The sequence below is a fragment of the Mercurialis annua genome, linkage group LG2 (assembly GCF_937616625.2).
Source record: "Mercurialis annua linkage group LG2, ddMerAnnu1.2, whole genome shotgun sequence".
In the NCBI taxonomy this organism is placed as follows: Eukaryota; Viridiplantae; Streptophyta; class Magnoliopsida; order Malpighiales; family Euphorbiaceae; genus Mercurialis; species Mercurialis annua.
This window is the reverse complement of record NC_065571.1, coordinates 6,559,040-6,586,252: the sequence shown is the minus strand read 5'-3', so window position 1 is coordinate 6,586,252 and position 27,213 is coordinate 6,559,040. Positions and strand designations below refer to the sequence as shown.

The following is a 27,213-nucleotide window of genomic DNA, read 5'->3' as shown; positions in this document are numbered from 1 at the left end:
CGTTAACTTCTTTCATAGTATTTTGTTTCTCCTCTTTTTGTTTTTGATTAATTGCTAAACAAGTTATTAAAAATATGATAGTATTTGATTTAATTGGTCAATAAAAATATGATATTTGATTTGTCTATAATAGTTTATTATTAGATATTTACATTTTCTGATCATTAATATTTAAATTCTTTTTATTTTATCAGCTTTTATTGATACTTTATAATTTAATGTTTGATAGTTTTTTTATTTTGACTTAGTATTTTACAGGATAATTATTATAAAATAAATAATGCGACTCATTAATTTAAATAGTAAAAAATGACCAAATATTAAAATTAATTTTAATGTTAAAATATAGGGATAAAATTTAATAGATCAAAACTTCATTATATTATATACATTTCAATACTACAAATACATAATAGAATTATAATAATACTTACTAATGAATTGTAACTCAAATGATGTGTACGCTTGTTCGCAACTACTAATATTTTTTTCCGAACGCTAAAAAATCACCCTCCTCAAATGATAAAAATAATAATTACAATTACTATTGAAATTCTACATTCGTTTGATGATTCAATTGTTTTTTTATCCCAATGAGATTCTTCACGTATCCATTTTATATGACTCTAATCATCCATTAAACATGACATCTTTTTATGTGAAAAGAGTTCATAAATAATTTTGAAAAATAATTTAATTATAAATAATTATACTTTCAAATCAAATAATTTAGATTTGAATTTCTTTATATATTTCATTTTAAAAATGAAAAAAATAAAAGAAATTATTGAAATTGATTAAAAAAAACCCTCTTAATATGGAATCGATCTTCACGCAAGAGTATGTGGTATCGAAAGTATCATCTACACCTTGTGATACCTAAACCACAATCAAAACTCATCTTCTGTAATTTTTGCATCAAAGAAATGAAACAATTATTTTACAAGTAGCTTTCCAAAAGCTATGATTTTGCTAAAAATTGTATGCAATTTATTTTGGTGATTGCCTAAACACATGTTATTTTAGCTTTAAAACAAAAACAAAAACACCTCCATTATTTGTGTTATTTTAGCATCCATTACTGTTTTTTTTTATATTGATCCATACGATTTGTGCGTCATCCATGCAAATCAATGTCATGGCCACTTCAATCTTTACCTGTTTGGGATAAAAGTAAAATAATGTATGAGTTATAGAAAAGAACAGTGTGCACATTACAGAAAATATGTGTTTGTAGTACCTAACTTTTGGTTCTTTATGTTCTTTTGACCTATCTATGGTTAAAAAAATAAAAAGATAAAAAGAAGAGGCATGTAATAATATACCGCTTATTGGCCATACGAAACATGTCTTTTTTTTTCTTTCTCAAAAGCTAAAATTCTCATTGTTAATTATAAAAATTATATAATTGAATAATTTTCAACAAATTAAAAGGACTAATATAGAATAATTATGAGAGTTATTTAATACAGTAATTGAATAGGACTTTTTCAATTATTAAAAAGTTAACCAAATACATAAATAGTTCAAATATTGAGATTACAATCTTAAAATCGCTTGATTCTTACAGTTTTAAACTTTTCAAATCTCATCTTCAATATGTAGATTCAAAAGTTATTTTCGAACCGCTAGATCCGTTGAATGTTATCCGATCTTCATTTTCAGAAAAAATTTAAAAAGATAGATTTTTATTCTAAAAACATCTTCGATTATCAAGAAAATTCAACAAACACTACAATAAAATTTAATAATTCTATATCTTAGAAGATTTATAGATTAAAAGCCTAAAAAGACATAAATATAAAATAAATACCGTAGAGATGAGTAATAATTTGGACAGATAGAAGATGGTTTTCCAATTAAAATTGGAAATCACCTTCTTTCATCCTCTATAAAGATGAAGAGAAGGTTTTTTTAAGAGTATGAAAAAGTAAATTTTAGAGAGAGAACATACATTCTTAATTATCATGCAAACATGAAAAATGTCTTGTTTTTTTTTGTCAAAAGATAGTAATATTGATAGAAAACAGATTACATCTTACGGTCGAAGTACATCGTAGATCAAAATAATAAAAATAAAAACAACTGAAACCCTATATCGATCTACAAAAAGAAACAAAAAAAAATAGAAATTTAAAAATACAAATTTAACAGGTGACTAAAACAGGATGAATTCCAGTGTAAGAATTTCCTGGCACCAATCATATCACATAACTTCTATTAACCACTTGTTCCGCTGCTAAGATACTTCGAACGATAAAAAAACCTTGAATCTTCAAGAACGTGAAGCTGAAACTTGAACAAACGCTTAAAAGTGTTAAACGAACCAAGCATCTATAAAAACCACGAACAAAACACACGAAAACACACCAAAACTCCAAAGAACGAAGCAATTTATTCAAACAAACAGCAAAACATTGAAAGAAACGAGCTAAGAAACGATGATATCCGCTTAAAAGCCGAAGATCACCGTCCCCTGCGCTCGAAATCGAAGAAATCGCACTTTCTCTCTCTATAAATATTTTCTCTCTCTAGATAAGTACACCGATTCACGGCTTCATTTGTTGAAAAATGTCTTGTTAATTTTTTTTTTTAACAAAAGATAGATATATATTGATTTGAGGCAAAGTACAATATTACAAAAATAAAAGCATAAAATATTAAGGATAAACCCATTTGGAGGTTCGTGTATTACATTTGTTTTCCCAAAAATTCTTGTACTGTGTTTTTGGTTTTTTCAGTCCCTACTTATTTAAATTTTGAGTGTTTATAACTCTTTTTTTCTCCAGTGATGCAAAAAGCCATAAAAAAAAATTAGATAAATAAAGAGATCAAAAAAACCAAAAACATAGTATAAAGATTTTCGGAAAAAAAGTATAGTACAAAAATTTCCAAATAGATTTTGCTAGATATTAGTATATCTCGAAGATTTAATGTGAAACAATTAGTTTTTTTTAAATAAAATACATTAATTTTACATAAAAAGTGACATATTATGTAAAATATTTAATTATATCATATACACTTGCACATGGGACGGAACTATTATGTGGTGTGGCTACTTTGTACAAAATAAATTTTGAAGGGATTAATTGTATAAAATTTAAAATTAAATAATTATATTTTTAAAAATAAAAGTAAAATTTGATAGGAAATTTTATAAGAAAATAAAATTTGTGGGGCGCTAAAGGGTTAGTTTTGCCCCTGCACTGAAATTTTTAAATTATTTGTTGACTGCATTTACTTTTCAAAAATCAAAAAGTATAATATTTAAATTTTCACGATAAATTTATTCTAATCATTATTAGTTACTTAACTAATATGGTTTTATTTGTTGAATTAATTAATATAATCAAAAGCAAGCTTTATAAGTCTGTTAAATTTCTAAAGACGTAAACAAGATGACTATTGCCAATGACCTCTAGCTCAGTTGGCTAAGAGTGAGGCATCAAGTCAAAGGGGGCGTGGGTTCGAATCCCCTCATAGACAAAGAAGATGAAGATATTGAAGATATTTGGAGGAAGGTTCGAAGCGTCAGAAGCGTCAGAAGCAAGCGGCTGCGGCATCGTCCGCCATGTTTGGCGAGCTCGGGATAGCGATGTATTCAACGTAAACGATGTGGATGGCGTGGATGATGTTTAAATTTGTAAATAGTAGTGTATATCTATAGTTTGTTTGTAATAGTGTAGTTCTATCTCTGTTAAAAAAAAAAAAAAAAACAAGATGACTATTGCTCATCCTTGGTACTTTCTATGTCAGTCTGATCTCAACCTGTCCTTAAAGGAAAGAAGAAGGCAACTGTACTCCCTAAGTTACACTAGGGATTCGCCAGATTCATTAAGCACGTATTGGAATTTCTTCAAATTCAAAATGAACTTAAGGGGGTCATATTTACAATCTACACCATTCATTATAAAATGAACGGTGTAGGTCAAAAAGCACAACTTTAATTAAGTTAATTTACACCATTCATTTTGTAATGAACAGTATAAATAATAAACATGACCCCATTTGAATTTGAGGGAATCTCAATCCCGAATACAAACTACTCCATATGTCTCCAAAACATAAGAGACATGTATATAATAGACAATTTTCAATTTTACATTTTATCATGAAAAAATTTAGAGGTGAGATTCTTCTAATTCATTAAGGGTCATATTTATAATTTATACCGTTCATTTAAAAAATATATAATTTTAATCAAATTAATATATATTGTTCATTTTATAATAAACGGTGTAAATCATGAATATGACCCCCTTAAGTTCATTAAGAAAATTCTAATCCAAAAATATATTTGATAGGACTTGATAACCAAATAACATAAAGAATAATTAAAATAGAAAAATATACATATTTTTAGGGTGTTGCTATTCGCCGCCCGCTTTTACTTAGCACCGCACAGGCAAAAGACATTTCTGCCCCTCTAGCAAAATTTCAAAAAAAAAGTTCTCTCAACTCATTCGAACACACTCGAATAACTATGTAAAAAGTCGAGTAAAATGACGGATAACGAGTATAATTCGTCGGGAAACGAATATCGACGTTCGGAAACAAGTTTTTCCGGCTTTTCCAAAATAAAAAATAATTTTTTTAAATTTTTATTTAAATTTTTTAAAGGGGGACGATTGCGTTTCACGTTCTCTCCAAAGGAGGGGACGCCGGAATTCGGCGTTCTCTCCGGAGGAGAGGACGTAAAAACCAACGTCCCCTTTAGAGGAGGGGACGCCAATTTTCGGCGTCCCCCCTTCTAGAGAGGACGTTCGGCGTCCTCTCTAGAAGAGGGGACGCCGAAAACCAACGTCCCCTCTAGAGGAGGGGACGCCGAACGCCGGCGTCCACTCTTCTGGAGAGGACGTCGGCGTCCCCCTTTTCCGGCCGCGATCGAAACGTCGCGGCCGGAAATTAATTTTTTTTTTTAAAAAAAAAACGTTACAATGATTTTTTTTTAATAATTACAGTGATTTTTTATTGCATATTATTACGACTTTGTATTACATATTATTACGATTTGTTAAACGTAAGTATTTATGTTTTGTAGGTTCATTTAAAAGATTATGGCGATTTTCATCTCGTTCGGAATCCGACATTTTTCGTAAAAATATGAATTTGAATAGAGTTGAATGAGTTGAGAGGATTTATGTTTTTTGTTTATGAGTTGGTTTTCTATTCAAAAAGTGAAAAGGGCAAAAATGTAATGTGGCTGTGCGGTGCTAAGTAACAAGGGGCGGTGTTTAGCAATCCAGTATTTTTAAAATAGACTAAAAATGATCAATATTTTTAAATAAAACATATCTTAAATATAAGAAAAATATTTTTTAATTTTATCACAATAAACTCTAATTCTTTTATTCATAAATTTTATTATACTCATAAAGTTTAAATAATATTAACTTTTTTTTCTTTTTAATGATGGAAAGAAGAGATGTTATATTATCGAGAAATTAATTAAATTATTTTAAAATTTAAATAATATGAATGGGATATAAAATAAAGGTTGAAGTTTGATATTACCAGTCACCTGAAAGATATTCGGCAGTTGACGGAGCCGGGAAAAACTGCCCGCCGCGCTTCATTGCCACCGATTTCTTCTAACGTGCGCATCTTAATTATTTCACTTTTGCTTCTAATTTTTAGTAATTTTATTTCTGGATTACTACCCACCGCCCCTTTTTATAAGGGTTTTTTATATGAAATTCTGTTTTTTCTCCAACATTTACTTTTTTACCATCCCTTCTAAATCTTTAAGTTTCATACCAGCTTTCCTTTCTTTTCTTTTATACTACTTTTTGAAAAAACTTTACCTTTTATATTAATTCACATTTTCCATCATTTTCTTTCATCATTTTTAATTATTATTTTCACCATTATATTCCTGCACTTAATATTTATCACATATTTTAATTTCAATTTTTTTTTTTTAGATTTTGACTTTTTTTTACTGCTGATGTTTTTCGTCAGTTTTAATATCAACATGAAATCAACACGAAATCAACATCTGTAATAAATTTACTAATTTAAATTTTTCAATCTTTTTTTGCACTAATTTTTATTTTTTAAACATTTTTTCAATTTGATATCAATTTTTTTTATTTTATTTCACATATAATGTGTTCTTTTTCGTTAATGTTAAATCAAGTAAATATCAACTAATATCAACACAGTATCAACATAAGATCAACATTGTAACATTACAATAATTTAACATCATTATTGTCTTCTTCACCGATGATAAAATCAACAAAATATCAACCAAAAATTAACACAATATCAACACTGTAATATTACAATAATTCAACATCATTATATGTCTTCTCCTTGATGCTACCATATCATTTCTAGTCTCAATTTAATTTAATTTAATTTTTTTAGTTGATTTCACAGACAATATTATCTTATTTTTCAATATTAAAATATAAACAAATCAGTTGGTATCAACATAATATCAACATAAAATCAACAACACTGTAACATTACAATAATTCAGCAATTAATCATCATCAAGAAATCGTTTTGCAGAATAAAAAAATGCAGAAACACAAAACAAATACAGAAATAACAGAATTTTATTCTATAAAGTCACAAAATTATTCTACATAACATGAAATGAGTATCAGATTCTTTAAATATACTCTTTATACATGTTTAATGGTGAAAAAACAGTAATAAATAAACAAATTACAGATCTGAAAAATAAAAGAAAGAACAACAAAATTCAGATCTGAAATCAAAACGATAAAAGAAAGCTAACGGCGAGACGAATGCGGAACGACGGAGGCGAAACGGCAGAGGCGGAACGACGAAAATGGAACGGCGGAGGCGGATTGATGCAAAGAACAAAAGGTGAGTTGAGAGAGAAAGGAGAGATAAATATGAGGAGAGAGAAAATAATCTTATTTATGAGAGTTTGTGCTATTAGGGTTCTAATTTATATGAATGGTATAAAAGTTATAAATTCTTTTTTGTATAGTAGTTTTAAAATGTTAAACATGAGTCAGTATAAAAGTAAATCAAACTTGAATGTTGGTTATTTGATTAAAAAGAATTTCATGTTCGGTTTTGAATTAGAGACGTTAAAATTGATGATGACTCAACGTCGCCCTTTTTATTACCCACCCACACTTTTCCCTTTTGCCATTTTTCTTGTTTCTATACAAAACTAAAACCTCTCAATCCATTCAAACTAAAACCATATTCTACGTGGTTGTCTCCCTTCAAGGGGAACGTCGCAGCCGGATTTTTTTAAAAAAATATATATATAATTAATTTTTTTTTTGTAATTTTAGTTATTTTAAAAACTTAATCGATTTAATATTTACTGAATATTAGTAGTATGACTTAATATTTTTTCGTACGGCTGAATCAAAATCTGTGACCGAACCTTTGTAACGTTCACCCCGAGCACATATCAAAAGCTTTCGTTTTCTCCCGTTCTTATGAGACGAAATGACGAACTTAAACCCAATTCCTATAGCAATATTCTTAGCCCAACTAATTGCTACAACATCAGTATCAAACCCATGTTCTGAAGAAAACCGATCGTTGTAATTAATTACGTTTAACAATTTATAAAATTACGTTTTTTTTTGATAATTTATAAAATTACGTTTAACATAACTAATTACATTTAGCAATTTATAAAATTACGTTTAACATAAATAATTACGTTTAACAATTTATAATATTACGTTTAACATAAATAATTACATTTAACAATTTGTAATTTTTTTTTAAAATATAACCGGCAGACGTCCCTCCACAAGGAGGGACTTCCCACTCCTTTTGGAGGGATGTCCCTTCTTTGTGGAGGGATGTCCCTCCGGGACGTCCCCCTAGAATTTAGAAAAAAAAATATTTTTTATTTCGAAAAAGCCGAAAAAACTTGTTTCCGAATATCGATAATCGTTACCCGACGAATTATAATCGTTGTCCGTCGTTTTAATCAACTTTTTACGTATTTGTTCGAATGAGTTGAGAGAATTTTTGTAGTTTTAGTTTTGCTAGAAGGGCAAAAATGTCTTTTGTAGGGACGGTGTTAAGTAAAAAGGGGCGGCGAATAGTCGATTAAAACTGCCTCTATTCGAAATCTATAAAATGAAAAGTTCATTAAAGCTTCAATTTATTGTTAATTCTTTAATAAGAATTTGATTATTCTCTCTAACAATGTAAAAACTTAAAATCACTTACAAGTTATGCATTAACTTGAGAAAGAGTTATAGCATATGAAAAGAAGTCGCCCGAATAGTAACAAATTAAAATAAATTTCAAATTTGTATTAAAAAAGGCAATTTGTTGAGAAAAGGTTTAATGTAATTTTTTTGAATATAAACTGCAATTCAAACTAGATCGATTTATTCCATATGAGCTTAGAATAAAAAAAATCAAATAAAATATTAATTCAGTCTTTAAATTTGTTTTCCGTATCAAATAAGTTATTTAAATTTTTTATTAGTCCATTAAATTTCTAAATTTATATTTTGAAATTAAATAAGTCATTTTTAACTTTTATTTATTAGATCTCAAACACTCTTATTTTAAGCCAGTAAATCTCAATTTGTAAAACTCAAACTCTTGATTTGATCTCGAGATACAAATTTCAAAATCTAATTGATTAAAGGAATTCATTCATTTTAAAGAGTCCTTAAAGTGATATATTTGCTCCGGTAACACAAGCCTATAGATCTAATTGACTTAAAAAAATTAAAAGTGATTTATTTAATTCTAGATATAAGTTTGAGGGCCGGATTGAACCTTTAACCATAAAAATATCACTTCTTTTTCTTCATTTCTTAGCTAAACCCTAACGAGCAAAACTAACTTAAACCCTAATTTTGTTGAACCAGATAGAAACCTGAAAATAAAAAAAAAACATGGATAAAAAAGTAGACAAACAGCGACAATCCAACGATCTTCTTCTCGAAACCCTAGGAGACTTCACCAGTAAAGAAAACTGGGACTCATTTTTTAAGATTCGTGGCTGCGATGACTCATTTGAGTGGTATGCTGAGTGGCCGGAGCTTCGTAAACCACTTGTCTCTCTTCTCACCGCCACCGACGGGAATGGTAACGATGCTAATTCTTCTCATAATCTGCAAATTCTGGTGCCAGGTTGTGGAAGTTCGAAATTATCTGAGGAATTGTACGATTTAGGGTTTAAGGATATAACGAATATTGATTTCTCGAAAATTGTGATTTCTGATATGCTGAGAAGGAATGTTCGACAACGGCCGGGCATGCGGTGGCGCTTCATGGACATGACTGATATGCAGGTGTGTTCCTGTTCTTTTGCATAATTGATTAGCAAGTTGATTGCAAAATTTTAGTTCTGACAATGTTAAACTTGAAACTTAATAGCAATTTGAGAACCAAGTCTTTCAATTGCTCTATTTAGTCCCTTAAAATTATACTTAACATTTCCTTGACGAGTTATAATAGAAGAACTAGAAATGCTATTACTGAAACATTGGGGACCTAAGTATTATTGTAGTAAACATGAGGCTGCATTTATTTGCAATTATGTATTTACTATTGTTATTACTTCAATTTTGTGAATAATGTAATTTTAACCAGTTTGCAGATGAGGCATTTGATGTTGTTCTTGATAAAGGTGGCTTGGATGCTTTAATGGAGCCGCATGTTGGGTCTAAATTAGGGAACAAATATTTATCAGAGGTTGGTTGAAATTTATGTTAGATTTATTGAATGTGCAGATTGAGTAGATTGGTTGGTCTTAAAAGACTTTTAAATTTGGCGGTGATTCTATATTCACAGGTGCAAAGAGTTCTGAGATTTGGCGGGAAATTTGTTTGTCTTACTCTTGCCGAATCTCATATTTTAGGTGCTTTGTTCTCAAATTCAAGCTAAATGCATATGTTGACTTCAACTTATTTGTTCATGCTAAATTCAAATGTGATTTTTTATTAATTACTGTTTTACAGGTTTGCTTTTCCCCAAGTTCCGTTATGGGTGGAGAATGAATGTTCATTCCATTCCACAAAAGCCATCTAGCAAGCGTGCGTTTTGTACCTTTATGGTGGTTGCTGAGAAAGAAATCTCTACTGAATTGCAGTTGATAGAATCATGTTTTCTTGATTGTACTGGAAATCAGGTAGTGATTTCCTTGTTTACTTCTTTAAATAAATTGTTATGCAAATGCAACCATAATGTAGGGGAATTTGCAGTACCTGCAACTTGAATAAGTTATTACATTTTTTCTATTATTTTTTTTGGAATCCAGATTGTTATGTAGCAGCTTGATATTATTATTTTTGTATGGACATTTGGCCTACTGATCAATATACTAGAGGTATAATTAGATGTGCAATTTGCGTGACATTCTAAGCCTATGTCAATCAAGGAAGGAATCACAATCACTCAGATAGAGATTACCATGATATATTGATATTTAAGTATCTAGCTTCAACACCCACATTTCAGTTATCAAGATCTAATTATTAACTTTGATGGAAGTTTTAGAATTGGAATCTAATGAATGTGTAATGGAATTTGATGGATATATATTTAGGCTGCTGCTCTGCAAAAAGCTATTGAAAATGAGAATCAGATCCGTAGAGAATATTCCAGTGGTTCTGATATAATGCACTCTCTTGAAGATTTGCAACTGGGCGCTAAAGGGGACTTGACAAAGCTTAGCCAAGGTCGTCGATTTCAGCTTACTTTGGGTGGACGAGGAGGCTCTCTTTTCACATACAGAGCTGTTGTTCTTGATGCTAAGGACAATTCTACCCCTTTCTCATTTCATTGTGGCGTTTTCATTGTGCCTAAGGTACTACTGGTATTTAATTGATTTATATGCATTGTAAGAAAATTATTGTTGGTTTATTTGGAATTTCCCGTATGCTACCCTCTCCAAGAAAATTATTGACAAATTTTTGAATTATTTTAGAAATTGTGGTCTGTGCATTCTGATAAGGTTGATGATCTGTCATAGCTACCATAATATGTCACAGCTTTTCCATAATAATCAAAGCTTACGACAACTATTATTGTGTTCAAGCATTTATAATATATTGTGAATGATTATTTGACATATTTTAGTTCAACACTTCTTTTGTTCCAATAGTGAACTCACCAAACAATTGATCAATTAAGAAACATTTTTTTTTTCAAACTTTCTCATCATTCTGGGAAGGTTTACCGCCCCTAGCTATCCAACGTCTTCCCCCCCCCCCCCCCCAAAAAAAAAAAAAAGGTTATATTTCTCTTATTATATCTAGAGCCATAAAACGTCTCTCATTAACAGACAGACAATGATGTGTATGAGGCAAAAAAGCGTTAAAAGAGGAATTTAAGATATTTGTTTAAGATACGGAAGTCATAACATTTGTTTTCATTATTATTATTACTTTTGGTTCCATTAAATCTTCGATTTGTATCCATATGCACACATTCAAATATAATTTCAATATAGGATGCATTGGGATTAAACCAATGTTGTTTCAGACCCGAGCTCATGAGTGGCTCTTCTCCTCAGAAGAAGGACAATGGATGGTCATTGAAAGCTCACAGGCAGCTCGTCTGATTATGGTAATTTCTCTTGATGAAATTTCTATTTTCTCTTGAGATCTTTGTTGCATGAATTTATGTAACATTATCATTTAAGCAACTATATGTAATGTAAATGTAGGTTATATTAGACAGCAGCCACATGAATACTACCATGGATGATATTCAGGTAATACATTATTATAGATCTTATTTCTCTTAAATGACAAGTATTTGCAGCTCCTTAGAACTGATTTCTAACTCCTTTTTCAGAAGGATTTATCTCCTCTGGTTAAACAGTTAGCACCCATTGAAGGTGACAATGGAGCACAAATACCGTACGTTATTGAAATCATATCTAAATCCATGCTGTTCTTTTAGATGTTTCTTTAATGTGTGGACTTACTATGTTTGGTTTAATGGGATGTTATACTACAGTTTCATGATGGCTGGTGATGGAATTAAACATCGAGATATTGTACACAAGGTTTTGCACTCTATCATAATGCTTTTTGAGTACTACATAATATTTTTGTTGCTTTTAGATGCGAAACAGACAGAATGCTATTGCTTGTTTTTTCACATGTACTTAACTCCAATGTATTTGTTCTCTTAACTCATTTGTTTGGGTGATTATAATAATTACTTATTGTGTTTCTCATTGGCTATATATGAAGTGTTTCAGTTGCTGGTATCTCTCTTTAACTATAACATAAAAGTATCTCACGTGGAACAACTTAACATAACTAAATTTATACTCTATTTTCTTTTATAAGCAAATGACGGGTAACTGCTTCTGGATTTTTGAAATGCCAAAATACGTGCAATCTTTTCTTATCTGTTTCAGCTGTTGTTTGCATTTGATAGGTGACATCTGCATTAACTGGTCCGATAATTGTTGAAGATGTGGTTTATGAAGATGTTGATGATGATGTCAGTCGCCTGTTGCCCAATAAAGATTTGATATTCCGGCGCCTTGTCTTTCAACGTGCTGAGAGCTTGGTGCAGTCAGAGGCTCTTCTCGCAAGGGATGAATCTTCCACCAAAAATGTTGGAACCGAGAGGAAGAAAAATACATCATCTTCCAAATCAAAGAAGCGAGGAAATAAGAAACAAAATGACGGTATCTTTTTCTTTTTTGAGCTGAAGTATTATTTATATTTTGATGTCCTCCATGATATTTAAATTTCTTATGGACGTTAGTTTAACTAGTTTTTATCACACTTTTTCATTGATCTTTGGACTTGTGTATGTTACCATGGGGTTTTGTTCAAATTAATTTTCTGTTAATTGGTTCCTTGCAAATTATCAATTCTTTTATTACTTCAATTTGCTTTCATTATGTTGCACCATTGAAATCCTAATTGCTATTAGTTCATTGCTGCTGTCAGGGTCTGACTGATAGAAATTAACATCCTGCTAACTTCATTTTTTCTTTTCTATATGTCATCGTCTAGATTATAAGTTTCTGTTAATGGCTCATTGATTTCGTAATTTTGTTTTGTATAGTATTTCTGTTCAGAGAAGCTACATCATTTTTTTTTTTTTGAGAAAAGAGAAGCTACATCATGTTTTGCTAATTACATTTGCACTTCTTGTTTTTGATTTTACTGTAGAATCAATCAACCCGCTGAAGGTTTATCATGACTATTTGGCTAGTTCCTATCATACAGGGATCATTTCTGGCTTTATGTTGATCTCTTCTTATTTGGAAAGTGTGGCATCAGCTGGAAATACTGTAAGGGCCTTTTTTCATAATACTGGATTTACTAGATATAAGCGATATATGTATATCCTGATAGTGGTTTTAAACTTTATGCTGTTGATGGTTGACACAGTGTTCTGAGTTGGAATTTTTGTGTGAAAAGAATTGTTCAGCTAAAAGAAATTCAAACTGATGCTTTAATATATGTTTCTATACCTATTTGACTGTGTCTGCTTTCTGGTTTATCTATACCATCTATGTGTGAATGTTATGTTGCTCTTGTAGGTGCTGAGTTTAATACTTGTTTTCAGGTTAAAACAGTTGTAGTAGGTCTTGGTGCTGGTTTGCTTCCTATGTTTCTCCATGGATGTATGCCCTTTTTGCACATTGAGGTAACTATAGGCTTTGAAAGCTTTCCCACCCTCCCAAGAGGGTACGACATAAGTAATCATTTGACAGACTTGTCTGCTTTATCTGATAACTTATCCAATCCATAGGTGGTGGAGTTGGATCCTGTGATACTTGATCTTGCAAGGGACTGCTTTGGCTTTACTGAAGATAAACATTTAAAGGTAATTTTACTTAATTTTGCAGTTTCACTTTTAGTCCTTATTAATTCTATTTTTTTAGGGTTCTTTCTTTGCGCAATTTTGGCACTTCCATCAAGTATGAACCGCATTTTGTTAATTTCTTAGCACTCGAAATGGTAGATGACTATATCATTATTCGACTGATAATCTTTTGTTATAGCATTTTTTATTTAATCTCTTGGAAGACAAAAATAAAGGTTTTATTGTAATATAAATGATATTTTTTAAAAATTTCTTGGAAATGTATTTTACGTTCTTATGTAACATTGCAGGTGCATATTACTGACGGAATTCAGTTTGTTAGAGATTTAAAAACACCTATGCCTGTCCTTGGTAGAAATGAGGATGGTCCAGGCGGTTTAAAGCTTTCTTCAAATGGAATGTGCATCACATCTCATGCAGAGGGCAGAGATGGTCCCGGGATTGATGTTCTTATAATTGATGTGGACTCTTCAGACTCGAGGTACAAGCATATGTTCGTTTTCATTTGTAACCGAATGCAGGTCGTAAATGGATAGAAGGCAGATTATGAGAAATATCTATTTTTTTTGTCTGCACAGCTCTGGAATGACTTGCCCAGCTGCAGATTTTGTGGAGGAATCTTTTCTTCAGACTGTAAAAGATTCTCTTGCTGAGCAGGGTCTCTTTGTTGTTAATTTGGTCTCTAGATCCTCAGCCATTAAAGATATGGTTATATCAAGGATGAAAATGGTGAGTATAAAAATCTGTTATTCGTTTAAATCAACGTAACATCTTCACGTCTTTTATCAGTGGCTTCTCATATTTTGCTTAGGCTGCTATATGAACATTTTTTTTATTTTTTATTTAAATTCATTATGCCAGGAGTGTGCAAAAGCGAACCAAAATTGATCAACTGAACTGAACCGATAATTTGGGGGGTTTGAAATGATTACAAAAATTTGGGTTTTCAATTGTGTTCAGTTTCTATGATAAAACAATTTACAAATCAAACTGAACAAAACAAATTATGGATCAGTTTGAAAAATTTAAGATATCTATAACTAGCTCGGCTCAGTTTAAAAAAAAAATTAAATTTGTTTGTTTGGTTCAGTTTGGTTTGAACCAAATGCTCGCCCATAGCATTGCACCATTTTTAGACGGAAAACATATTAAAGCTATATTAGTGAAGTCAGAAGTGTTGGTTCCTTTATTAAATGCAAATAGGACCATATGGAGAATGACAAATAGGGCAACTATATCATTTTTATGCAAAATAATGGTTCTTACATTTTCACTTTATAATTTTGTTCATCTTGCACCTTAAGCAAACAATCTTTGTAGCAGATTTTGCTTTATATGAATACGAACTACAACCCGATTCACCATTTTCAGAAATTTTTACTACTTTCTAACTCGTGTCTTGTAATATTCATCTTTAGGTCTTCAATCATCTATTCAGCATCCAGCTTGAGGAAGATGTCAATATGGTTCTTTTTGGTCTATGTTCAGAATCTTGCATCGACAAGGATGTCTTCCCTGAAGCGGCCGTTCGGCTTGAGAAATTATTGAAATTCAAGCACGCGGAAATAGGCAAAAGTATTATAGATACTACGAAGAAGATCAAATATTTGAAATGAAAATCATTTCAAAATGCTCCAAATGAAAATTTTGTTTTTATAGCTTGTGAAGCCATGTAAAGGCCGAAGGAGGCTATTGGATGGGAAAGGAGAAAAAAATGTTTGGAGGAAAATGTGTACTTGTTTTGAGTCACAATTTAATCTCTTTTTTGTTATTATTATCATAATACAACTGAAAGAGAATGTTGGAATTTGAGATTTTCTTGTAGTTTCTACCCACTAGATTAGGCATGTCAAAATTTAAAGTTTTCAAGTCTCTTGTTATTTTAAATTTTTAACTAATAATCAATCATGAAGCTTCAATTTTGTCCTTTCTATCAGTAAATACCCCCAACTTAAAAAAATCAGTAAACCCCCTGGATTTTGGCGCTCATTCACGGTCTTTATGGACAAAAATACCCCTAGCGTTGTTTTTTTGCGGTTGTCGTTCTTAAAAATAAATTGGCGTTGCCAACTGACACGTCATCAAAGTACCCTAAAAAGTTAAAACACACAAAATACATCTAGAACTATTAAAATTTAATTAAAAATAAAAAATAAAAAAATCAACCCAACTCATCCGGTAATCCATTCACCACGGATCTCTGCTCGCCGCCATCAATTACCGTCGAAAATTTTCCAGTCCGGTCATCTTCTCTGACCTGTTCTTTCATGACTGGACATCATGAAGAACAGGTCGAAAGAGATGACCGGACCGAAAAAATTTCAGCGGTGGTGGGGTGGCGGCGATCGGTAATAAATGGGTTCACCGGGTGGATTGGGTTTTATTAGGCTAGGTTGGTTTTTTTATTAAATTTTAATAGTTCTTGGGGTGTTTTAAAGTTTTTTGAATTTTTGGTGACGTGCCAACTAACGTGGCGCGGTCAATTATTTTTTTTGGGATTAATAAATTTTTGGTGCCTGATTTTTTTTAAAAATAACAATATGGTGTCTCAATAATTCTTTTATATCAAGGTGTGTGAACTTGTTAAATAAATTACAAATTAGTTGTTCCTGCCGGTTTCGTTTTGCTGACAGGTAAAAATGCCGGTTAGTCACCTGTATATTTCAGCCACGTCATACGCCATGTCACCTTTTTCCGACATAAATCGGCTGGAACAACTAACTTGTAATTATTTAACAAGTTCAATTACTGTTTTGATATAAATGTTTGTTGAAACACCATATTGACATTTTTTTTAAAAAGTTCAAATACCAAAAATTTACTAATTCCTTTTTTTAGGAATGATAGCCGCCAAAAAAAGTTGAGGCTAGGGATATTCTCGTCCATAAGGGTCGTGAATGAGTGCCGCCACAAAAGTCATAAGGCTTACAGATTGTTTTTAAAATTTGGGGGGTTTACTGATAGGTTTGCCAAAATTAAGGGTCCATGAATAATTATTAGACTATTATTTTTAAGTTCTGAAGTTTTTTTCTTACGAATATTTTTTTATTATTTTTATGAATACGAGAAGTTTTGAAGTTAGATATAATCTTTCTACCACAACGTGCATGCCGGCACTTTTATCTGGCCGTTCTTGGTATTATCCAATGTTTTTAAAATCGGATCGGAATGTGAATCGGCTTTGTTGGGGGTTCATGGTTCAACCGGTTCAACCGGGTTGGATCGGATTTTTTAATTTTAATAAATATAAATTATTTAAATAAAACATATATAATTTAATCTTTTTATAAAACAAAAAATATGATGATATATCAAAAGATTTATTATATTTTATAATGTAAAATTAAATTATAGATGAATAACTTTCAAAAGCATGTAGAATTTATGTAAGATAGAAAACAAAAATCTTTAATTTTGATAGTAAATGTTTACTAAATTGACGATTAAAGTAAAATTTATTTATTTAAATTTAGTTGTGAAAAATAAAATTATAGGTGAATAATTTTTAGAATTAGGACAATAAATGTTATATAGGATAGAAAAAAAATTAAATTTTTTATATGAAGTGTTTACTAAATATAAATTTTATAAAGAAGTATGATATAATATTTAAATAAATTTTTAATGTAAAATATAGTTATAAATAATTAATATATATTTAAGTTTTTAAAAGTATATGTGTATATATATATAGTAACCAATTAATACTAAAGAAAGAAAGATATTAAAAAATACTAAGAAAAAAGAGACTAAAACAAAACTACTATTAAAAGGAAGAAAGAGACAAATTAATGTTAGTGTGTTAGAAAAAGAAGAATATGTGTAAATATGTCAGTGAAATAGAGGAGAGAAAAATAATCACGTGGGTCTGACTGGAAATTTAGACACTGAGTCCAAAAATCGGGTTTGGACGATTTTTCTTAATAACCGGATTTTCTGGTTTGATCCGGTTACAAGCGTTTTTTACACTACTTGGATTTTAACATATAACCGGACCGGACCGCTGGCCGATTTGCGGTTAACCCGTTCCAACCGGCCGGTTTGCGGTTAACCCGATTTGATCAGCCGATCCCGTCCGTTTTTCATAACATTGGTATTATCACAAAGGCCAAAGAAAAATGTAAAAATTATAATATATTATTTTTGGTATTCTATTTAAATATTACAATCAATGATAGATTTTAGAGCAAATTACTCTAAGATACCTCACATTTGTCATAATTTACAGTTTGGTACCTCTTGTTTGAAAGTCAAACGATTTGGTACCTCAGTTTTGATTTTGTAAACTATAAGGCCCTTCTGTTAGTTCCGTTAATAATTTAAAATTTATTTTCAAACGATTTGGTACCTCAGTTTTTATTATATAAACGATTTGGTACCTCAGTTTTAATTATGTAAACGATTACGTACTTCATTTGTAAACTATTTGGTACCTCACATTTCATTCCGTTAACAATTGAGTACCTATATTTAACAGAAGAGTCTTATAGTTTACAAAATCAAAACTGAGGTACCAAATCGTTTGATTTTCAAACAAGGGGTATCAAACTGTGAATTATGACAAATGTGAGGTACCTTAGAGTAATTTGCTCTAGATTTTATTTCGAATCTATTTCTATATTCGAAGATGTTTCCAAAATAAAATGGATACTATCGAGTCGGGTGAACTTAATAATAGATGTATGCTGGCATTCTGACCTTCCTTCTCCTTTCCAAAGAGTATACAATAATGATGTATTTGGTGAATCAAATAGCGTGATCTAATAAAAAATTCTGATTAGTTGATAATATTACTCAAGTCATAATATATATGAGATTCTAAAAATTGTGAGATTTATTATTATTATTTGCATATCCCCGGAACAATTTAAATTATTAAATTAAAGTAAAAAAATTATCCAAATTTGAAAGAAAAAAAATTCCAAGTCATCACCGGAACCGCAAAGAGAGAGATTCGATACCACTGAGCTAATAGCCCGTCGTGCATGCCTCCTGCCGGGAGCCCGCTATGCCAAAAGCGAGAGAAACCCCATTCTCCCGAATTTTGATTGATTTATTTATTCATTTTCTCCATGAAGAAGAAGAAAACTTTTATTTAGAAAAAAATGCAAAATAATAAATCAACGTTGTCTAAACTTTTTATTTTTGTGATTTAAATTTAATTTTTTCTTCATTAAATTAGTGTTTTTAGCCCTTTTTTAGTTACCAGTTATGTTAAAAGGACAAAAATAAATCTTAACTGACCATGATTCAAAATATACTTTTGGTTTTGTAGTAGTTGAGTGATTAATTAATCACTCATTTTAAATCTATAACTATTATAAAAATGAACCCAAAAACACTGTAAATTCAACAGGGTTTTTGGATTCAACTATTGTTTTGTCCCTTATTGTTAAAATTAGGTGAAACTCATATTGACTCTTACATTATGCCATTTTTTATTTAGGACTCTTATCTCAAAAAATTATCTTTTCGACCCTTCTATTAGTATTTTCACGATTGGCTAGAACAAAGAGACTCGATCTGTTAATTAACGGAAAAATGCATGTGACTTTCCTTTCTACATATGAAGGTCTACGTGGTAATCATTTTTGAGGATTATTTCATGTAAAATCATAATTTAATAATAATATTGTAACACAAAATAAATTTGATGACAATTGATAATTTTGCCATCATCTACTTACTCCTTTTGCCATCAAAGACCAATTCAATCAGCAGCAACTCCAGAATCAAAATCAAAACTCTCAAATCCAATCGTCGCTTGAACGCTAGACAATCAGCTGTCACAGCTTCTTCTCGCCGTCTCTGAAATCACGGTGTAGTGCTTGGCCCGAGGAGTCTGCTAACAGCAGAAGTGTCACCGAAAACCAGTTCAATGCCATTTATACCGGCAAAATGTGATGGACTTGTTAAGCAGCAAATGCTTTCACTTAATACCAAATCATTCACTCTCTTCACTTCCCATAATCACATAAACACCTTTAAATATGACCTTCACCACCATTACCAACACTTGCACATCTATCTTCAGTCTTCATCTTCCGGTTTGTCCGATAATGCCACAAATTCAAAGTTACTACACCAAAATTTGGTGTTACTAATCGTCTTTTCAATCTGTATGTTAAGAATTCTCAAAATATGTATGATGATGCCCAACTAGATGTTCGATAAATTCTCCACAGATGGTCGCACTTGAACTGCTCTAATTTTTGTTTTGCTTTATGGGTCAGATGGAAGCAAGAGGAGCGTCTGGTTAAGGCAGGAAACGATGGCTGGCCATGCTCCATTCAAATCTCTACATCAAAGATAATCCTTTCCATCAACATTAACCGGTTAATAACCGGTGCGTGGATTCCCCAAGTGTGAAGATAATTGAGATGAGCTTGACATGTTAGGAAATCCATCTAACATGTATCAAACACATAAATATCCACATTCACAGAATCAACATAATTTTACAGAATTGAAAACTTGAGAAGGATGAGTGTATAGAACTGCAAACAATTGATCATCGTAGAGGAGCATTATGGAGAAAACCTCCCTGCTTCCAATTATCATTTTTACACAGATCACAAGTTGGTTTACATATAATAGAAAATGCATTGAGAAACAATTAGAAAAAAAAAGGGTCAAAATCTAGGAAACTGACTTCGCTTATCTACCTTATCGGACCACTCTGAATAGATGCGACCTTGCAAACACCGGCTGATGTGGTGAATGGAATATCTTTGTAGCATGCCACGAGATCTGCGTTGGTCCCTAAATCCACTTGTAGCGTCTCCCAGACTTTCTTAGGACATTGCCCATCATCAAGCTCACCTTCAAAACCAGGGAATGTAACCCTCTCTCCAACTACAGCAGATGCAGGTGGATCAACCAACTCAACCTGAAATAATATTATATTAGTAGATATTGACCTGCAACTTAGGAATCTTAATAATGAAAGTAACAACTATGTTTTCCAAACCTTGCATTTAGTTCAAATGAATTATAAGATTTTATATATCATTTGTAAATAAATATAATTATATCTGATTTACCAAATTTTATAATCATGGAAATTGTAGTTCTTGTTGTCAAAAAATAGAAAGCTTGCTAACCTTAGTGTTGTCACTGTTGGAAGCAGCAAGAACCATAGCTTGTGACTTGACACCCCTCATGGTCATCGGCTTTAAGTTACATAGAACACAGACCTTCCTATTCTGCAAGCATAAGCATAATCGTCAACAGTGTCGCAGAAAAGGATTGCCTAAAACTGAAATCTATGTCATACTGTTACAATATGTAAGAAGAGAGAAGAATACCTGCATCTCTTGAAGAGGTATATATTTGACAAGTCCGCTAACGACTGTTCTAATTTCTCCACCCAAATCAATTTCTTCCACATAAAGAGAATCGGCATCAGGATGCTTCTCGGCTTTCTTTATTAAGCCAACCCGAATATCTAGTTTTCTGATGGAGATTTCTTGCTTCACATTACTCTTTAATTTGGCTGGAGCAGCAGGCTTTTTGGTCTGTGCCTTCTTTCCACCACCATCTGTTACCCGGAAAAGATCCTAATTAGAAACAAATTACTAGCACTTTTATGCAAGTATAACAAGATGTAGAGGTTAAGAGCTGCTACTGCCTACTGCTATAGAAAATTAAGATAAGGTACTGGTTATAATCTGAAGACAGCAGCAGAGACATCAATTCAGATACGAAATTCCTCTTCCAGGATTCAAAACAAATGCCTAGACATCTTAAAGGCGTTATAAATTATCCCTAGATAATTCATAGTATTAACATGAATACTTTGTCTAACTAAAGTCATACTTTCAAACTGTTCCTACAATCCCTTCATTTATCAAGCCACAGCTAGGCAGCAAAAAGGAATTCAACATGATTTACTCCCTAAACCAGCAAACTCAAAAGAATGTAGTATATATCCTCAGGTGCAGCAGAAATGGTTGTTTAGGTGTGAATTCTTTTAAGAAAAAAAGAATAAGAAGTTACAAATTTCATTCTTATGTTTCTCTAATACCATTAAAGCATACAAAGTTAAAGGGCCGACAAAATTGCAGAAGTAAACTGAAAATAATTTCAAGAGAACAAAAAAATTCACAAATCATGAAATAAATTTAACATTTCTCAAGTATTGAAACTTTTTTAGAATGCCATTTTTAATTGGTACTTCCAGAAAATGGCAACTGAAGATTTTAATACAATGTAGAAAATTTCAATTGGGAGAAAAATATTAGAAACTAAAATAGAAAAAAGTTTCCACAATTAAACTAGGCCTTAATAACCTGAAATTTTGGCTTTGCTCAATTTCTCAGCAGCCTGTGCTGCTTCAGCTTCTGCTCTCTCAGCTTGACTACCGGCAAATTTCTTCCGGAAGAAATCAACTTCTTCATCTTTCTACAAATCATAAATAGATGTTACAAGAAAAGATGGCAAACAAAGGTAAGGGCGACTTTATGCTGCAAATCTGACACTCAAACTCAGACATCACAACCAAAGGCATGCAAAAGAGGACATACCAATTCCTTGAACAATGGCTCTGGTGTCCCAATTTTATGATTGGGAGGTAGGAATTCCCAAGGCATCTTAATAATATCTCCTTTTTCATCAGAGAGAGAAGCTTCTTCAGGAGGTAAATTAAGTTGCTTGAAAACCTAGAGTACCAGTTTAGGAAAAAATTGGCTCAAATTATTGAATAAGTTTCCAAGGCAACTGATTATGTATCTGCAGACAAGTAGATTACCGAGAGAGAAAAAGAAGGCATGAAAGGTTCCAGTAAACATGCGAGAAGATATACAAGTCCTGTAGAAGCCCTCATAACTATGTTGCATGAGGGTTGATCTTCCTTGTATAGCTTCCAGAATTGGCTTTCCTGCATGGCAATTTCATCTTAAAAATGCAAAACCACAACAAGACAGGTAGATGAGCTTTTAACTAATAAGGATTGTCCTTAATTCAAGCGTACCTGAAGATATGCATTCCCTTCACTAGAGATGCTCATTGCAATTTTTAGTCCTTGTTTCAATTTGACCTGGAAAGGTGCAATGGTAAACATCAGAAAAATTCAAGAAGTAGTCGCTGTGTGGCTAGGAACACTATTGAGAAAAACATGACACCTTCTCCATGGCTTCAACATACTGCCCCAATAATTTACCAACGTCTTCAGCCAATTTCTTTGTTCGAGGATGCGAGCTTGCATTAGGAGCATCTGGAATAATGGAGTCATATCCTAAACCTATAGAATAAAATTGTCAGTTAAAAATATGGATATGCCAGAATAACTTTCTTTGAACAAAAATAACAGCAAGCCAATTTCAGAACTTATGAGCATTGAAAGATAAAAGGATAGCAGGTTGATGATTAAGTGTGTACCATTCAGATAATTTTAGAATAATGTGAAAATGCAGACTGTTCAATCATGCACCAAGTGTATAATAGTGAGAGATGGTGATTCAATAGGCAAAACTGAGAACATAGCTTTAGTAAGGTGACTGACCAAAGCTTGAAATGAGGAAACATACCACAATTGAAAAGTAATTGAGGTTTGGGAAATGGAAGAATATAACAAGACTTAAAATTAGAAGCAACGAGAGAATATCAATAATGCCTTGTGAACTCGAAATACTAAACCATGTTTGAATCTGCAACTTCTCTTAGACCTTAAATAAGGATGGCATATATCTTGACAGTTAGTTTTACAAACATAACGCTCAAACTCAAGCAACTAACTTACCTGCAGGTTTAGCAATAAAACTTAAAACTCGATTAATGAAGTTGCCCAAATTATTGAGCAACTCAGTATTAAGTTTTGCTTGCAAATCAGACCATGTAAATAGCGTGTCAGATACCTAAATAAGAAAAACGCAGCCACATTAGTATTCTATATTTTGAAAAAACTATATGAACTATTTACTAGTCAAATAGATACAGAGAGAAAAAGGGTTACCTCTGGCCTGTTAGTTAATAAATAGTATCTCCAAACTTCAACCGGAATATTTGTATCTTTGGCATCATTACCGAAAACTCCTATGCCTTTACTCTTTGAAAACTTTCCTGCAGTAACAAATCACAATCACGTAAAAGGCAAAACCAAACTTTTCTCCTATTAGATCAAGGTTACATCCTAATTTTTTGCAAAGTTCACGAATACCACACACTAACTGTTAGAATTACTAAGCTTGATGTTACTTAAGTAAGCTAAAGAAAGAAACACCTCATTTCAACCTGCTTCATAGTTCAAGTATTCAGTAACACTTATAGTCTTCATCATGGTCCAATTTTCACCAGTGCCAATAAGTGTAGATGGAAACATCACCTGAAATTATATGTTAAAAATATAAGAAATTAAGAAGTAAGCAGATAAAAATAGACAGACGAGACAGACCCTTGATAAGTGAAACCAAAACTTCGGCAATATCCCTATAGTGGCTACTTGCTTTAACGGGATAATTTCTTACATCATTCAAAATTGCAATCAAACGTAATTGTCTACTATGCATCTTCAAGCTAACTGGATTAAAACTAAGAGGTTGTCAACTAGGTCTAACATTAAAAAAAATCCAGCTATTAAGACCTTAAACTTATCTGGCAAGACAAAGCAAAGAAACTGTTTCAGAGCTTATGATATGTTGCAATGATAAGCATGTTGTTAATTAAAAAAAGGGAGTTTGTTTACTTACAGTGTGAAATGGTACATTATCTTTCCCCATAAATTGATAAAGCTCCACGTTTTCGGGATTTTTCCACCACTTCTCCCATTCAGGAGTGTAGCATGAAGTGATGGAGACATATCCAATTGGCGCATCAAACCAGACATAGAAAACCTATACACCATGTTTATAGATGAAATTCAATATCAAATAGTGAAAATTGTAATGTACTATAAACACACATAATTATGCAAAGAGAAAAAATGTACAGACACGATATGGTTAGGAGACCAATCAACTCCACACCATCACATTGAGTTCGTAAATATCATGTTCTAACCTTGTCCTTAAAATTCTCATGTGGAACTGGAACCCCCCACTTTAAATCTCTTGTAATACACCGTTGCTTAAGTCCTTCTTTCAACCATGCATTGGTGGATTGAATAGCATTCTGACTCCAGGATCCAGCTATTGACATGCTCTCAATATACTTTACCAATTCATCCTTAAGCAGAGGAAGCTCAAGAAACAAGTGATTTGTATCACGGATATGTGGAGCGTTTCGACAAACCTGTTTTGGTAATAGGTCCCATTACAACTCATGGCCAAAGTATTACAATAGAAGATGTAAATGCTACATTACACAACTGAAACTACTGGAGGATAAACAAGCTCATAGGTAGGTAAAGAACACATACAATAATTAGAAAAAAGACAGTAAATAACAAACCTTGCACCTAGGATCTTTTAACTCTGTTGGATTCAATAATTTGCCACATTTCTCACATTGATCTCCTCGCGCTGAATCATAATTACACCCTTCAGTTGGACAAGTACCTTCTACAAGCCTGTCCGCTAAAAACTTTTTGCATGTGTCGCAGTAAAGCTGTATCATAATAAAGTTCGTAACACATCTCAAGATCATCTCAATAGCAAGATAAGGAAAGTGACTAAGCAGGCTACAGAACAAGCAAATAACAAACACAGTAACCTAGAAAACAATTCAGCACAACTAAAAGGATTGCTATGATATCATAAACAGAACAAAAATCTATGACCCCAAACCTGCTGCATGGTGTTCTCGGATAGCCAATTGTTCTCTAATAACTTCTTAAAAATTGCTTGGCAAACTTCAGTCTGCTGTGGTGTGGATGTCCGTCCAAATTCATCAAACTTTATATTAAACCAATTGTAGACTTCCCTGTGAATTGCATGATACCTAGAAAAACACAGTTGAAATAACTAAGCTAAACTGTTGAAAAGAATCTAGAATAGCCATAAAATAAGAATCTTAGTGCAATTAAAAGTATATACATATGAACAAAACATGGCCACATTAATAAAAATCAATATGATCAACTCCAGGTGATCATAAAACACAGAAATGATTTTGAAAGCAATTGAATTCAGTTTGAAAGAACTACATTAAATCGTCAAGTTCAAGATGATTTTATTCAAACCTAGCATGAACCACAAATTAAATAGCTGGAACATATAAAAAACGGGTTAAACTTGGGAGGGTACTGAACTATACGAAAACTGTGAAATGGGTACTAAACTACTTTTTGTTACAAAATGGATACTAGACTTAGTGAAATGTCACAAAAAGAGGACTTTCAGCCACGAGTCTCCCACTGATTGGACGAAAAATGCCTGGGAATCCTCTTTTATAAAGTTTTGCTAAGTTTAGTACCCATTTTGTAACGAAAATTAGTTCGGTACCCATTTTAAAACTTTGGCATAGTTCATTTCATGCCCTCCCAATTTAATACCCTAAAGAAAACATATAATATCTAAGGAAACAAAATTACTTGTCGCAGATTTGTTTAGGAGAGCAATTCTCTTCCAAAGCTTTGGTTTCTGTAGCTGTTCCATACTCATCAGTGCCGCAAATATAAATAGCATTATAGCCTCTAAGCCGGCAATATCGAGCAAAAACATCAGCGCTCAATACACCTGCAAACAACATAATATTCAATTTAAATACTAGTAAAATCACTAATTAATTGCGAATAATTCATCTACAGAGCGATGCTTACAGCCTATGATGTTGCCGAGGTGAGGTACATTATTAACATACGGCAACGCGCTGGTAATCAGAATGTTCCTCTTTCCGGCGATCGGCAGCTTTTTTCCGGCGGATTGCTCGCTGGTATCTTCCATCAGTGGAGTAGCGTGGAGAAGCAGCAGATTTGTGTTGCAGGCGTCAGTTTCGGACATGGCGGCTTTCTCAGACCTTTTTATATTAGGTTTAAAGGGACCAATCCGGGCCCCTTTTTCAAAAATATTTAAAAGGCCTAATTAGGCCCTTGTTTAACCATTTTTAAGATGGGCCAGATCTGTTTATATAAGGCTTTTATAAGATTTGCTATTACAGCTTTCTATTTACATTTGTATTATCTCTCAAGAAATTGATTACTGATGGATACCGAATCCTACTGTAAGTATAATGGAGCCGAGTTGCAGGAGATCCACTCTCAGGCGACACCGGACTCCCCCTGAAGACGGAAAGATATGAAGGAGATACCGAATCTCTAAGATTCGGTAATATACTAATAAAGACCGAATCCCACATGATCCGCCAAGAGCGCGTCAGGTCCGGGATTCGGGTAAACGACTGAATATGGAAATCTTGTCCTATTTGAACACTAACACTACATATGGAAGGATAAGCTCTACTTTAGGAAGATAAGACTATTTAGGAAGACGTTCCTAAATAGGACTCTTATCAGATTAAGGTAGATCTCGACAAATCAGGAGAATCCTTAAGATA

General features: G+C 32.1%; 2 protein-coding genes across 3 annotated transcripts; one reads left to right on the top strand and one right to left on the bottom strand.

Moving 5' to 3' along the window:
- Window positions 1-8,799: 8,799 nt before the first annotated feature.
- Window positions 8,800-15,654, top strand: LOC126669462 (uncharacterized). Of its 2 annotated transcripts, none has more exons than XM_050362933.2 (16): window positions 8,800-9,272; window positions 9,574-9,675; window positions 9,775-9,841; window positions 9,942-10,111; window positions 10,529-10,789; window positions 11,467-11,550; window positions 11,651-11,698; window positions 11,782-11,846; window positions 11,947-11,995; window positions 12,376-12,631; window positions 13,125-13,246; window positions 13,525-13,605; window positions 13,711-13,785; window positions 14,076-14,266; window positions 14,364-14,514; window positions 15,204-15,654. In XM_050362933.2, the coding sequence occupies exons 1-16, from the start codon at window positions 8,874-8,876 to the stop codon at window positions 15,399-15,401; spliced, it is 2,319 nt and encodes a 772-aa protein (XP_050218890.1). In that variant the 5' UTR covers window positions 8,800-8,873; the 3' UTR covers window positions 15,402-15,654. The 2 variants fall into 2 exon arrangements, with proteins under 2 accessions (XP_050218890.1, XP_050218891.1); XM_050362934.2 differs by having other exon boundaries at window positions 9,180-9,272; window positions 9,581-9,675.
- Window positions 15,655-20,273: 4,619 nt separating this feature from the next.
- LOC126668053 (probable methionine--tRNA ligase) lies at window positions 20,274-26,675 on the bottom strand. The gene is made up of 17 exons (XM_050361269.1): window positions 26,480-26,675; window positions 26,252-26,396; window positions 25,506-25,659; window positions 25,171-25,326; window positions 24,781-25,011; window positions 24,471-24,614; window positions 24,016-24,106; window positions 23,738-23,844; window positions 23,525-23,639; window positions 22,908-23,026; window positions 22,757-22,822; window positions 22,535-22,663; window positions 22,311-22,445; window positions 22,077-22,188; window positions 21,093-21,325; window positions 20,889-20,990; window positions 20,274-20,674 (listed from the first exon to the last, which is right to left on the bottom strand). Exons 1-17 carry the CDS (start codon window positions 26,658-26,660, stop codon window positions 20,447-20,449), a joined length of 2,448 nt encoding a protein of 815 aa, XP_050217226.1. The 5' UTR covers window positions 26,661-26,675; the 3' UTR covers window positions 20,274-20,446.
- Between the last annotated feature and the right edge of the window lie 538 nt (window positions 26,676-27,213).

Excerpts from the sequence above, each read along its gene's own strand:
- LOC126669462 (XM_050362933.2), top strand. The coding sequence starts at position 8,874 with ATGGATAAAAAAGTAGACAAACAGCGACAATCCAACGATCTTCTTCTC. Across the intron at positions 13,606-13,710 it reads TGCCCTTTTTGCACATTGAG|GTGGTGGAGTTGGATCCTGT; the intron begins GTAACTATAGGC and ends TCCAATCCATAG. Across the intron at positions 13,786-14,075 it reads CTGAAGATAAACATTTAAAG|GTGCATATTACTGACGGAAT; the intron begins GTAATTTTACTT and ends GTAACATTGCAG.
- LOC126668053 (XM_050361269.1), bottom strand. The coding sequence starts at position 26,660 with ATGTCCGAAACTGACGCCTGCAACACAAATCTGCTGCTTCTCCACGCT. Across the intron at positions 23,027-23,524 it reads TTTTATTGCTAAACCTGCAG|GTTTAGGATATGACTCCATT; the intron begins GTAAGTTAGTTG and ends TTTATTCTATAG. Across the intron at positions 22,823-22,907 it reads ATGTTGAAGCCATGGAGAAG|GTCAAATTGAAACAAGGACT; the intron begins GTGTCATGTTTT and ends GCACCTTTCCAG.